At 38.8% G+C, this 15,501-nt stretch overlaps 1 protein-coding gene across 5 annotated transcripts in view; it reads left to right on the top strand.

Annotated features, from left to right (window-relative positions):
• Nucleotides 1-15,501, top strand: part of LOC126344887 (probable E3 ubiquitin-protein ligase MGRN1) — a 156,767-nt gene that overhangs the window by 49,056 nt on the left and 92,210 nt on the right. For all 5 annotated transcript variants that reach the window (XR_007565162.1, XM_050002057.1, XM_050002058.1 and 2 more), the window contains exons 9-10: nt 2,589-2,697; nt 14,462-14,632. Coding sequence is in view for 4 of the 5 variants with exons in the window: in XM_050002057.1 (XP_049858014.1) it covers nt 2,589-2,697; nt 14,462-14,632 (280 nt within the window). In the remaining variant the exon portion in view is untranslated. The remainder of the gene's footprint in view (nt 1-2,588; nt 2,698-14,461; nt 14,633-15,501) is intronic.

The raw sequence follows: 15,501 nt of genomic DNA, 5'->3' as shown, positions 1-15,501 counted from the left end.
TGACTGTGAGGTCATTTCTGAGTGCATGTGTGTACAACAATGTTAGTTCATCTCCAAATTTGTTTGTTTTAATAAGTGTAAGGGCACTGATGACACTGCCGTTGGGTGCCAAAAAAAAAAATAAATAAATAAATAAAAATAAAAAACCTGGCAGGATTCCTTGGAATTGTACTAGCTCGAATGTTGGCTCTGTACCAATGTTATGTGGTAGAGGGTGCTTCATAGCGATATTACATAGCAGAGGGTGCTTCATACTAATGTTGTGTGGTAGATGGTGCATCCATAAATGTTGCGTGGCAGAGGTTGTTTCGTACTGATGTTGCATGGGAGAGCACGCTTCGTACCAAGGTTGCATGGCAGAGGATGCAGCGTACCAAAGTTACTTGGCAGACGATGCTTTGTACCAATGTATTGTGATAGAGGTTGCTTCATAGCTATGCTATGTTGCAGAAAATGCTTTGTACAAATTCTGAGTGACGGAGAGTGCTTCCTGCCAATTTTGTGTGGCAGAGGGTGCTTTGTAATGATATTTTATATGTAGTATGCTTCAAACCAACATTGCATGACAGAGCATGCTTTGTACTAATGTTGTGTGGCAGAGGGTGCTTCATATTGATGTTTTGTAGTAGAGGATGCATACTACTAATGTACATGGCAAAAGGTGCTTCCTTATGATGGTATGTTGGGAAATGTGGGAAGAGGTCACACAGAAAATGTAGCTTGCACGAGACTGGCTCTGGAGATGGGTGGCTGTATAGTGGCTGTATCTTGTATCGAATTCCGTTGCGGGTGGGAGGGCTGCACCGTATTGGAACTGTAGTCTTGTGTCTGGGAAGTGGCTGTAGCTCGCTCTGATCCAGTGTTACAGTTAGGTGGACCAGTGGCACAGTAGCTCACACCTCACATCATTGCCATGAGATGTCACTCCAAATGTGGAGGAGATAACATTCTTTCCTTCTGAGAACTAATCTGGCCTGTGTTGCTTAAATCATTCAAGTTAAATAAAGGTGATGATATTCAGTTAGCGGAAGTTGTTCTCTGAATTTTTATCATAACTATACTGTGGCTCGTCAACAAAATTACCACTATGCCACACAAGTCATCTGAGAGTAGATACTTTATCCTATCTGTGTGAAGCTGGACTGAGTTGCTGGTAACATTTTAAACAGAACTTACATGTCAGCTAGTAGATAATGTGCTAACCCTCACAGTGAATGAAACCTAGTGACACTGCCTCAGAAATAGATATAGACTGGTGGGGAAACCTTGTGCAGAGTGGAGTACAATGGTATCTGAAAGGCAAAAATGTTGCAAAACAAGCTCAGCATGATAACTGACTAAAAAGGCCTTGTGAAATTTGTGTGTACTATGTCAAGTCAGCAAAATCACAAGGTTAAAATGTAGTCACAATGCAAGAAAGTTGCAAGAAATACTGATTTAATAATATCTTTATTGTGCTGTAAAATATAGTAAAAGTCATTTGATCTTTTCCAGGTCCATTTGTTGTTTGACTTTTTCATGGGTTACATGTGTGGTGGTGAGGGTGGAGTTGTATTTCATTCTTATGTGATTACTCTTCTAGCATGTTTTGTATATCATTTCTAGTATCAGATCCAAAATATCCTACAGAAAAGTATTTTTTGATCTTTTTCCTTAATTTTATATTAAGAGTATTTATTATGCTGTAATGTAGTTCACTTCTGTGTAGTGTATTGTGTTTCCAAATGATCTGTTTAGTTTTAAAAATGTTCTAGTTATTTATCAATTCTTCAGTCTCAGTAATTTGATTTTTAATCTTCTTGTTAACAATAGACTATAGCCTTGAATATTTTTCTTATCCCATATACCAGGAGTAACAGACTTTCCATAGTGCGGCTGTATATTTTGGTCTACTTTTTTTTCTCATATTTCTGATCAGTCATTTAATTTTCTTCTGTGAAAGATAATGTAGACAGTGTGGAAGATGTGTAAACTACTTAAAATATGAATTGGGATGGAGCTCATTTATGTAAGTTCACTAAAGGAAAGTTGTACTAGGTCAGCATTATGTGGACCAACTTGAACTCATTCATCTGTTAGGACCCAAATGGCTTAGAACACCAGCCAGTACCTGTACTACCATTACCGTAGCTTCACTGAACATGTTATGGAAACTCAAATAGGATCAATTTCTGTCAGTTGTGCAGATCAAAAGAATCTCATTTTAGAGCTACGTCCATAGAATCTTGTGTTCCATGAGTGTGCTTTTTATCTGTTTGTGAAGTCATGGTAAATGCCTGTCTCACTCTGTGGCAACATTTAATAACTGGCATGCCAATACCATTGGTGGAGAATAATGTCAAACTATCAGTTGTTTTTGTTTTTTCTATATGTGAAACTTCTACTTTATTAAGCTGACTGATGTATCCCTTTTTGTGCCCAATGATAACTCGTGCTATTTTCTTCATGGTAACTGGGCCTGCAACGGCTTTTAGCAAAGTATTTTTGTTCATAGTGTCACATAACTTTTCATTCTTAACTGTCTTTACTGTAAAAGAAAAAAAATGAACACCTAATCAGTTATTATTTTCTTACTTATATTTTTCCAGATCTAGTCAGGAGCAGATACAGTGCACAAAACAAATTCTGGAACACGAAGAAAAGAGTCCTAGAGACCGTACTAGCCGTGAAGGTTCTCTTTCATGTACAACTCCAGAAGTAAGTATCTTTATCTTAATATTGGAATGTAAAACTGGCATCTTATTAATGTAGAATTTATTAGTATGAAAGAGATGCTGAGTTGCAGAGAGGCACAACAAAAAGACTAACAATTATAGCTTTCGGCCATTAAGTCTTTCATCAACGATACACACACACACACACACACACACACACACACACACACACACACACACACAAACTTAGGAATCTCCCCCCCCCCCCCCCCCTCTCCCTCCCCATCTCTCCACTGCCTTCAGTCTAACCTGCGGCACTTTGCTGTCCACCACCCCCACCACACTATCCCTCCCCCTCCCCACTCCAGCCCCACCCTCTCGTCACTCCCATCACCCACTGGTGCTGCTGCTCGCAGTGTGGTTTCAGTCGCCTGAGGCTGCATTCATGTGTGTGAGTTACATTTGCTTGTGTGTGTGTGTGTGTGTGTGTGTGTGTGTTTTGTTGACGAAGGCCTTAACAGCCAAAAGCTATAATTGTGAGAGTCTTTTTGTTGTGCCTATCTGCGAATCAGCATCTTCGCTGTATTCTGAGTAGCAACTTTCCTTCTCATAATATTGTTACGTTCCTTCCTCCGATTTTCCATTGTTTGATGATTAGTATGAAAGTGATTCAGCAGCGAATAAACTACATAACAACACTTGGTAATACATTGTAAAGAAGAAAACGTAAAAACAAACTATTAAAGTGCACACTATACATAAATAAATCAAAAGTACATATTTACCAGTCACAGCAATTGGAATGGTTATATTGATGACGAGATAAATACAAACAAGCTGTCTCTAGTATACACTTTAGTGCAAAACTTAAGGATGAAAGTAACATCGCATGTTATGTCACTACCAAGAAAAATAGCTCAGTGAAACTTTGGCCATACGTAAAATATATAGTACAGGAGGTAACTGAAAGAAACATCCAATGAGATGAACACAAGTGACACTTTTATACAAAGACAGTAATTAAATTGAAGCCACTGTGATTTATGATGGTCGCCTGGACATTACAAAAGACAGGATATGGTTCTTAATAAGGTGTGTGATCACCACAGATGGCACTACATGCTGTGCAATGTGCTCCCATTCGTGCTGCAAGGATTTTAAGGAGTTCTTTCAGTAGTTCATTACATACACGTACCAGTGCAGTTGACAACTGCTGGATGTCCATTAATGCATGCGGGTGTGCTGCAATACATCTCCCCGTGTCATTGCACATGTGCTCTGTGAGATCTAAGTTGGCGGCGGGGGGGGAGTAGGGGCGGTGCGACAGGCAGAGCAATTCATTTGCCAAATGTCTTCCTCATTCCAAGAGCTGCTTCACCTGCCATTGTCCTTCATAGTAATGTAGTCAGAGCAAAATACACAACCGAAAAGATGCATGTGGGGAGGGAGTACAGTGTCCCAATAATGTTGGCTCGTGAGTGTATCGTGTTCAAAGATTTGCAATGGTATGAAGAACATAGGGACTGGATAAACAAGGAATGGGATTGTGTGCTTTTCTCAGATGAGTACAAGTTGTCTGCATAGTGATTGTAGCTGTACCCTTGTATGGTGAGAGGTGGGAACATGTAATGCACCCAGAAACAATGTCACTGTAGTCTTTCCCCACATGTCTCTCTTCAGGAGTGTATTCGGCCTGACTTCGCAACTGCATTGAACATTGGAGGTGGAGGAGCAATTGGAATGACAGGATATTTGGCAAAAGGACTGCCTCCTCTCCCCCTCCTACTTGAATCTTGAATCCCATCAGCACATGTGAGATGTGTTAAGGAAATGTATTGTAGCACGTCCACACGCACCAACAACCTCACAGCAGTTGGCAACCATGCTGGTGGAGGGATGGAACACAGTAACACACGAACTTCTTACCAACCTTGTGGCCAGGAAGGGAGCATGTTACAGACCATTCATTTCTGTCTGTCATGATCACCCACAATGTCCCATGTTTTGTAATGTCCAGTGAACCATTATAAATCATGATAACTTTAAGTGTAATTATTGTTTTTGAATAAAGGTGTTATTTCTGTTGGGCTCATTGTGTATTTCTTTCAGTTGTCATCTGCTATACAGGTAACAGTTTTTTGTATGTATGGTCCAAGTTTCATTCAGCTAAGTTACTTGACAGTGAGGCATCACGAGAAGGTTATTTTGCTGGCCGTTGTGGCTGAGCACTTCTAGGCGCTTCAGTCTGGAAACACACTGCTGTTGCGGTCGCAGGTTCGAATCTTGCCTCGGCCGTGGCTGTGTGTGATTGATGTCCTTAGGTTAGTTAGGTTTAAGTAGTTCTCAGTCTAGAGGACTGATGACCTCAGATGTCCCATAGTGCTTAGAGCCATTTGAATTTTTGAAATTTATTTTCATCCTTAAGTTTTGCACACTAGTTTTTTCAGTATTGTAGTACTAAAAATGTTTTCAGTGTGAACCAGAGACAATATTTTTAATAAATAGTTTCCAATAAAAGAATTCCAAGGGCAGTGCACAAGATTAGTTGCAGAGGTAATATGCTCAATTGTTTAGGTGTCCATTTCTGTAAGACTTTTTATAGTATGGGCGTGTTAAAAAAAAACCTGTCTTTAGAGAGATATTAGTTTACAATAACAGAGATTTCAGTCTGGAGGTAATTGACGAAATGAGAGCAGGCAATCATTATGAGTGGCACATAGGCTTGCCCAGAAAATCAAATACTGTATTAGCTCTTCTGCCATCCATATTTCCATACATTTGAGACATCATGCCCCCGCAGCTGTGACAGCACACTTTTTTCATTGTGCTTTGTATATATTATGTGAGCAGAAAACTGTAGCAACCTTTCTACTTTAGACAAGGATATCTAGAATGTATTCTGAGCTACGAAAGGTGGACTTGTTTGTTCATGAATTATTGTCTTAAGTGACTATCAAAAAAGGGCAGATGGTGGTGAAATAGCTGGTAGATAACAGTTTATTTGACAGGCAGATGTCATACAGAATATATATTTCAGATACTTAGTTGTTCCAAATGTGGATGCATAACACATGACACAAAGTTGTGCTGTTATTGACCCAGTGATATATCCAATAACCATTTAGGAGGTTTGATGATATCATACTCGATGTATGAAAATTTCTGTTTAGTTAGCCCACATTCACATAATTACAGTTTTGAAGTTTTAAGATTGTTACATAGCACTAACTGTAGGTACGTGATCATGTTTGGAGATCAATCACAAGTTATTTCTGCTAAGATACAGTACTTGCGAAAGTGTGGAGGCAGTACAGCAACAGTAAGCATGTTTTTACAGCTCCTGTGCTCGTTTCCATCCAGCTTATCAAACTGAAACCTTCATAATGCCTTGTCTGACAGGTAACTCTATTTGTCATTTACTGACTACTTTTGCAATGTAGTACACTACTGGCCATTAAAATTGCTACACCAAGAAGAAATGCAGATAATAAACGGGTATTCATTCGAGAAATATATTATACTAGAACTGACATGTGATTACATTTTCACGCAATTTGGGTGCATAGATCCTGAGAAATCAGTACCCAGAACAACCACCTCTGGCCGTAATAAAGGCCTTGATACGCCTGGGCATTGAGTCAAACAGAGCTTGGATGGTGTGTACAGGTACAGCTGTCCATGCAGCTTCAACACAATACCACAGTTCATCAAGAATAGTGACTGGCGTATTGTGACGAGCCAGTTGCTCGGCCACCATTGACCAGATGTTTTCAATTGGTGAGAGATCTGGAGAATGTGGTGGCCAAGGCAGCAGTCGAACATTTTCTGTATCCCGTAGAGGACCTGCAACATGCGGTCATGCATTATCCTGCTGAAATGTAGAGTACCGCAGGGGTTGAACGAAGCGTAGAGCCATGGGTCATAACACATCTGAAATGTAATGTCCACCGTTCAAAGTACCGTCAATGCGAACAAGAGGTGATCGAGACGTGTAACCAGTAGCACCCCATACAATCACGCCGGGTGATATGCCAGTATGGCGATGACGAATACACGCTCCAAGGTGTGTTCACCACAATGTCGCCAAACAAGGATGCGACTATCATGATGCTGAAAATAGAACCTGGATTCATCTGAAAAAATGAAGTTTTGCCATTTGTGCACCCAGGTTCGTCATTGAGTACACCATCACAGGCGCTCCTGTCTGTGATGCAGCGTCAAGGGTAACCGCAGCCATGGTCTCCGAGCTGATAGTTCATGCTGCTGCAAACGTCGTCGAACTGTTCGTGCAGATGGTTGTCGTCTTGCAAACGTCCCCATCTGTTGACTCGGGGATCGAGACATGGCTGCACGATTCGTTACAGCCATGCGGATAAGATGCCTGTCATCTCGACTGCTAGTGATATGGTGCCATTGGGATCCAGCACGGCATTCCGTATTTCCCTCCTGAACCCACTGATTCCATTTTCTGCTAACAGTCATTGGATCTCGACCAACACGAGCAGCAATGTCGCGATACGATAAACCGCAATAGCGATAGGCTACACTCTGACCTTCATCAAAGTCGGAAACGTGATTGTACGCATTTCTCCTCCTTACACGAGGCATCACAACAACGTTTCATCAGGCAATGCCGGTCAACTGCTGTTTGTGTATGAGAAATCTGTTAGAAAGTTTCCTCATGTCAGCACGTAGTAGGTGTCGCCACTGGCGCCAACCTTGTGTGAATGCTCTGAAAAGCTAATCATTTTCATATCACAGCATCTTCTTCGTGCGAGTTAAATTTCGCATTTGTAGTACATAAACTTCGTGGTGTATCAATTTTAATGGCCAGTAGTATAGTTGTTTATCTTCACCATCTGTACCTGTACACAGGTCATTGGTCATTCTAGTCAATTGGTTATGTGTTTTTCTGAACACTACTTTAATTTTGCATGTTGGCGTGCCTCATCATGCTATAGCTGTGAAACAACGACACTGCAGATTGAGTTGTACATTCAGTAAGAAATTTATTGTGAAGAAAGAAAAAAATAGTCCTGGCTTGTGGTATAATTCTCCCCATGAACCATGAACCTTGCGTTGGTGGGGAGGCTTGGGTGCCTCAGTGATACAGATAGCTGTACTGTAGATGCAACCACAACGGAGGGGTATCTGTTGAGAGGCCAGACAAATGTGTGGTTCCTGAAGAGGGGCAGCAGCCTTATCAGTAATTACAGGGGCAACAGTCTGGTTGATTGACTGATCTGGCCTTGCAACACTAACCAAAATGGCCTTGCTGTGCTGGTACTGCGAACGGTTGAAAGCAAGGGGAAACTACAGCCGTAATTTTTCCCGAAGGCATGCAGCTTTACTGTATGCTTAACGATGATGGCGTCCCTTGGGTAAAATATTCCGGAGGTAAAATAGTCCCCCATTCGGATCTACTCAAGAGGACTCGTTATCAGGAGAAAGAAAACTGTCGTGATACGGATCTGAGTGTGGAATGTCATAACCCTTAATCGGGCAGATAGGTTAGAAAATTTAAAAAGGGAAATGGATAGGTTAAATTTAGATATAGTGGGAATTAGTGAAGTTCGGTGGCAGGAGGAACAAGACTTTTGGTCAGGCGAATACAGGATTATAAATACAAAGTCAAATAGGGGTAATGCAAAAGCAGGTTTAATAATGAATTAAAAAATCAATGCGGGTAAGCTACTACAAACAGCATAGTGAACCCATTATTGTGGCCAAGATAGACACGAAGCCTATGGCTACCACAGTAGTACAAGTTTATATGCCAAGTAGCTCTGCAGATGACGAAGAAATTGAAGAAATGTATGATGAAATAAAAGAAATTATTCAGATTGCGAAGGGAGATGAAAATTTAATAGTAATGGGTGACTGGAATTCGGTCGTAGGAAAAGGGAGAGAAGGAAACGTAGTAGGTGAATATGGATTGGGGCTAAGAAATGAAAGAGGAAGCCGCCTGGTAGAATTTTGCACAGAGCACAACTTAATCATAGCTAACACTTGGTTCAAGAATCATAAAAGAAGGTTGTATACATGGAAGATGCCTGGAGATATTGACAGATTTCAGATAGATTATATAATGGTAAGACAGAGATTTAGGAACCAGGTTTTAAATTGTAAGACATATCCAGGGGCAGATGTGGACTCTGACCACAATCTATTGGTAATGAACTGTAAATTAAAACTGAAAAAACTGCAAAAAGGTGGGAATTTAATGATATGGGACCTGGCTGAACTGAAAGAACCAGATGTTGTACAGAGTTTCAGGGAGAGTATAAGGGAACGATTGACAGGAATGGGGGAAAGAAATACAGTAGAAGACGAATGGGTAGCTTTGAGGGATGAAATAGTGAAGGCAGCAGAGGATCAAGTGGGTAAATAGACGAGGGCTAGTAGAAATCCTTGGGTAACAGAAGAAATATTGAATTTAATTGATGAAAGGAGAAAATATATAAATGCAGTAAATGAAGCAGGCAAAAAGGAATACAAACGTCTCAAAATGAGATCGACAGGAAGTGCAATATGGCTAAGCAGGGATGGCTAGAGGATAAATGTAAGGATGTAGAGGCTTATCTCACTAGGGGTAAGATAGATACTGCCTACAGGAGAATTAAAGAGACCTTCGGAGAAAGGAGAACCACTTGTTTGAATATCAAGAACTCAGATGGAAACCCAGTTCTAAGCAAAGAAGGGAAAGCAGAAAGATGGAAGGAGTATATAGAGGGCATACAAGGGCGATGTACTTGAGGACAATATTATGGAAAAGGAAGAGGATGTAGATGAAGATGAAATGGAAGATAAGATATTGCGTGAAGAGTTTGATAGAGCACTGAAAGACCTAAGTCGAAACAAGGCCCTGGAAGTAGACAACATTCCATTAGAACTACTGACGGCCTTGGGAGAGCCAGTCCTGACAAAACTCTACCATCTGGTGAGCAAGATGTATGAGACAGGTGAAATACCCTCAGACTTCAAGATGAATATAATAATTCCAATCCCAAAGAAAGCAGGTGTTGACAGATGTGAAAATTACCGAACTATCAGTTTAATAAGTCATGGCTGCAAAATACTAACGCGAATTCTTTACAAACGAATAGAAAAACTAGTAGAAGCCAACCTCGGGGAAGATCAGTTTGGATTCCGTAGAAATATGGGGACACGTGAGGCAGTACTGCCCCTACGACTTATTTTAGGAGCTAGATTAAGGAAAGGCAAACCTATGTTTCTAGCATTTGTAGACTTAGATAAAGCTTTTGACAATGTTGACTGGAATACTCCCTTTCAAATTCTAAAGGTGGCAGGGGTAAAATACAGGGAGCGAAAGGCTATTTACAATTTGTACAGAAAGCAGATGGCAGTTATAAGAGTTGACGGACATGAAAGGGAAGCAGTGGTTGGGAAGGGAGTGAGACAGGGTTGTAGCCTCTCCGTGATGTTATTCAATCTGTTTATTGAGCAAGCAGTGAAGGAAACAAAAGAAAAATTCAGAGTAGGTATTAAAATTCATGGAAAAGAAATAAAAACTTTGAGGTACGCTGATGACATTGTAATTCTGCCAGAGACAGCAAAGGACTTGGAAGAGCAGTTGAACGGAATGGATAGTGTCTTGAAAGGAGGATATAAGATGAACATCAACAAAAGCAAAATGAGGATAATGGAATGTAATCGAATTAAATCGGGTGATGCTGAGGGTATTAGATTAGGAAATGAGACACTTAAAGTAGTAAAGGAGTTTTGCTATTTGGGGAGCAAAATAACTGATGATGGTCGAAGTAGAGAGGATATAAAATGTAAACTGGCAATGGGAAGGAAAGCGTTTCTGAAGAAGAGAAATTTGTTAACATCGAGTATAGATTTAAGTGTCAGGAAGTCGTTCTGAAAAGTATTTGTATGGAATGTAACCATGTATATAAGTGAAACATAGATGATAAATAGTTTAGACTAGAAGAGAATAGAAGCTTTCGAAATGTGGTGCTACAGAAGAATGCTGAAGATTAGATGGGTAGATCACATAACTAATGAGGAGGTATTGAATAGAATTGGGGAGAAGAGGAGTTTGTGGCGCAACTTGACAAGAAGAAGGGACCAGTTGGTAGGACATGTTCTGAGGCAACAAGGGATCACAAATTTAGCAGTGGATGGCAGCGTGGAGTATAAAAATCGTAGAGCGAGACCAAGAGATGAATACACTAAGCAGATTCAGAAGGATGTAGGTTGCAGTAGGTACTGGGAGATGAAGAAGCTTGCACAGGATAGAGTAGCATGGAGAGCTGCATCAAACCAGTCTCAGGACTGGAGACAACAACAACAACAATGTGGTATAATTTATTTGTTTGGTGTTGTTTTTATTATTAGATGATTTTGAGAGAATTTTGATGTCTAACTGTGTGTATATTTGGAAAAAAGATGAGAATAAGAAAATGCAAGTGAACGATTTTAGGTAAACTGTGCAATACAAAATTTACATAAAGCAACTAAAGATAATCAAAAAGAGGTGAGTTTGGTACTGTTTCAAATGGAATACATATCGTTAGGGAAGAAAGATTGCCCCATCCCTGACAGATTGTTGATTTTCCATCTTTCAGTCAGGTGATATCCTTGACTTCAGCGCATCTGCTCTTACCACTATAATGCCAGTTTTTTAAATTATTGACAAATGAAATTAACTAAAACAATACTGTGCATGTGGCACAGTGAAAAAATAGATGGAAATATTGCGTAAGTGCAAAAGAATGAACTAGATTGTCTTGGATGTAGTAAACAATACCGTGTAAATTTAAAAGCACACACAGCCACAGCACATTGTTATTGCTTACAGTGTATCTTCCAGTCTTTGAAAGTGGTTCCTTGGTACTATCTTCAATTCATGAAAATGGACAGCATTTTGCAAGATGATCCCTTCTCTGAGGAAAAAATAGTTTTTCAGCTGAACTTAGCACATGAAAGTGAAGAATCCTTCTTGTGTGTGATTGACAGTGGTAAGAAAATTGTTTTGTTATTTACCTCACATTAACAGCAGTCTTCTAAAACTCTAAAATTTATTAGTACCACTGCCACAGCTGCTATATTGTAATGCTACACTTCACTTATTGTGCGCTTCAGTCCTTTCTGCTAAAGATGTTTTGAATACCCACTTTATTATATGTTCTGATGTAAATTCAGAATGAACATCAGGTGATAACAGTAGTAACAGTGAAGTCACACGCACAGAAGAAGAATTAATTTCATATGTGGGTTCTCAGTCACTTTTCCTGAGCCATCTAATGAAACAGGTAATTTTTATTGTGACTGTTAGTGATATTAATGATATGGTAATCATTGTTATCATAAATACATGAATTTGAAATTCAACTTTGGTCTTCTGAAGTTGATTTACAGATATTTGTTGCCTAGAAACTTCGCTGACTGTGTCCAAGAATTGTTAGAATTATAAAGCAGTCACAGTTGCTACTGCAGACAATAGTACTTTTTCACATTTAATGCCACATGATTGATTTTTTACCAGACATTTTCATATAACTTACCAGAAGTTGACGGAAACGAGGATGTTGAAAGTAGAGTCCGAGAATCTTGTGGTGACTCAAGCAGTGATAGGAAAAGGAAATCTAAAGCCTGCCCTGAAGTCTGAAAGAAAAATGCCAACAGTACTCTGAGAATATGCGGACAAGCATATTTTGGATATAAAAGAAGTCGAAGTGTCGAAATTACTCATAATAGTCCAAGAGAGCCATGAAACTTAGGCCCGATGTGTACTTCAAAGAAGTGCCAGAAATCTGTTCAAAGGAAGTGTCATCAAATTTCTGATGGTGACAGATAGGCAATTTTTAACACTTTCTGGGAAGTGATGTCATGGACCAGAGGAAGATTTATGTAATCAATTTTGTGGACAGAATTCCAACCAAACATTCAGGGAAGATCACTGATGAATCCAAGAGAATTGGCACGCTGGTTTATAATGTGAGGAATGATACAGGAAAACATCAAGTAGGGTAACCGTAACTTATTTTCCCCCGAAGAAAGTGAAGACTCATGGAAGCAGCCATACAATGGACAAAGCAGGCAAGATAAGAAAGATGCCCAGGCCGTGAACAGTCTACACCATGGGCTTACAGGCTGTGAAAGTAGTACCACTTTTACAGGCAAGTGAGTTTATTATAAAACAAAATAGGCTGTCCATAACTATACACTGTATAATTTAGAAAATCATGATGTCGTGTTTCACTGGTTTGATGAAAAACAAGGTGAATTGGTTGGATCAAGTTGTACCCCATGTATCATGGATGTACTGTTCAAAACGTTTAAGGAAAATCTTCTCCCATACATTCTATATTCTGAAATCTGCACATTTCAGAGTAGAAACGTGATTTCATTAAATGTCCTTTTAAGGTTAGTAATTGATTCTGGAGTATTTATTACACAAAAATTTTTGGAAAAAGGTCCTACTCAGATGGAACAGTTCCATCGAGTGCAAGCTCAAAGGACATGAAGTTACACTTCCTAGCCAATATGCCTTGATATCCAAAGAGGCAAGAAGAAAGCCACGACCTTATGAAGACTTTTACTCCTTTTTCACTAACTGTGGAGAAAAAAGTTTGTGGTTGTATGTCTCATTTAGGCCTGAAAGAGATGCAAAGAATGAGCCAACAGTTACAGACCTAAGGGCAATACAGTACCGTCCAAGTGCTATTATTTGCTACAAGTCCACTTTCGACAAAGTGTAGCGAGAAATACCAAATTTCTGGAGAATTTTGCTTCCCAAAACTATACAAAGAAAAACTGAAAATCGAGAAAAACAAATGGGATCATTTACAACTTAGTCATTGTTCTTAAGGATTGTCATTACTATGATGACAACATTCCATATGAATGATTGTCATCTTGGATGTTACTGTTTCAGGAGTGACAGTGCGGTGTAGTTCTTTGTTAGGCAGTTTTTTCCTTGAAGAAATCTGCAGAAATTAGCAGACCTGTGTGAACCGTGTGTATATTTGAAATTCTTTCTGTGAAGTCTTTCCAAATTGATGTTGTTACCACTTTTTCAGCACCAAAAGCAACATAAATGCGGTAAGTTGTACAGGAGATGGGCAAACAAATACCCTGTGAAATAATATTGTGTGTCACTTTGTGTTACAACCTAGAATATCATTATAGTGCAATAACACAGATTTTGTGTCCTTATGAAATGTATCAGGTGTTCTAGACTGTTTCGTGTGTCCCCTGTAAAATTCGTGTTTTTCTACTTATGCGGTATTGTTTCTTCACCAATGATATTCAAAAAAGGATTTAGTCAGAATCTTATTTTTATCACTGCAGCTTCATGTGATACTGGGAAATCACTAAGTAGTTTAATGTATTTAGAAACCTGCCAGACAAAATTCTACAAATTTATTTGTTGCATGATTCCTGCTATTTAAATACTCACTTTAATTCCTGTCTAACAACGGAAAAATGCTAGCAGTTACACTCACAAGTTCTTCGATGTGATCTTTTCAGTCTTTTTTTTTTTCTTTTTTTTTGTGATATAACCTTAATCTCAAGTAGGTAAAATAATTATCTTACTGCCTGTAATTGCTTAGGACATTGTTTTAAAAAAAGCAGATGTATGTTTTGAAAAGAGAAAAGGCAACTTTCTTGTCAAGGAAAATGTTCCAAGACAAAATCCAGCTAATTCAGAGAAGTATGGTGATATGTAAAGTAAGAGTGCTTAATTTTATTACTGTTCCAAGCAAATTAATTTTTGTTTCATTAATAGACAATAAATCATTCCTCTAATTGATTATACCTATTTTCTTGTATAGTTCCGTATGTCAGTCTTGCTAGCCAGAGAGGATGAAAATCATAAAGAACAATCGAAATCGCCACTTCTTGTTCGGCACAGTGTGCGTCCTCACAGTAGAGAAAAGAACTCTACAAGACCTCGTGACACAGTCAGACTGGTTAATGAAAAGACAGTGGATCAAACTGAGGAAGTAAGTACTTCTGTTCTTTTAAACCTAAAGTGTAGACTTAATGTTTACTTTTTGGGTTGTTGCAAGAATTTTAGAAGATGTATTAAGTATCTACATTCCAGATGTGTTTTTGATTGATAATTTATGCTAAGAACCATATATTCCTCTCTTGTTTGACTCTGCCCTTACATTATATTACTGCCACTAATAAAACAATGAAATCAAATACTTATTACATAACAGCAAACATAAGTGGCTATTAGATGAGGTTCAGGGACCACTTAGGTCATCACAAGTTCCATTTGATTAAGAACAGGGTACCCTTATGTGCACTCCAAACGTTATCTGAAAAGCATAGCTAATTTTTGTATTACATTCAGGCTCATAATTGAAATATTTAAGGGATTAAAGTTTCAAATAGAAATTAAAAATGGCAAGCATGTAAAATGTAAAGTTGTAATGTAATAATTATATAACTGATTTAGATCATTTTGATTTGCATTTTTTTATTATTATGGAGTTGTGCTTTCTGTTAACACTTATTTCTCATTAATGTAATTGATACAAATGAGGAGCATATGCTTACCTATTCCTGCAGATGGAACAATTGGAGGTGGACTGACAAACATTTAGAACAGCAGAGACGCAGTTTTGTCTTTTTGAACACTTAAAGTTTTTATATATTCAGAAAACATTTTTAAATATGTCACAGCAAGCCTAAAACAACAGTTCTGTAGGTTTCACTTCTGGAGGAGGTCCAGTGGTGGTTACAACATATGTAGAATATTAGTTCTGTTCCAGGAAAATCCTTTAATACAGAATACTTATCTTTGAGACGCTGGAAACTCCAGGTAGGAACATCAACAATATAGAAAAAGGTATACTACTAC

Source organism: Schistocerca gregaria, chromosome 1 (genome assembly GCF_023897955.1).
Source record: "Schistocerca gregaria isolate iqSchGreg1 chromosome 1, iqSchGreg1.2, whole genome shotgun sequence".
Lineage (NCBI taxonomy): Eukaryota > Metazoa > Arthropoda > Insecta > Orthoptera > Acrididae > Schistocerca > Schistocerca gregaria.
Note: the sequence above shows the minus strand (reverse complement) of the source record. Positions and strands in the feature narration are given on the sequence as shown.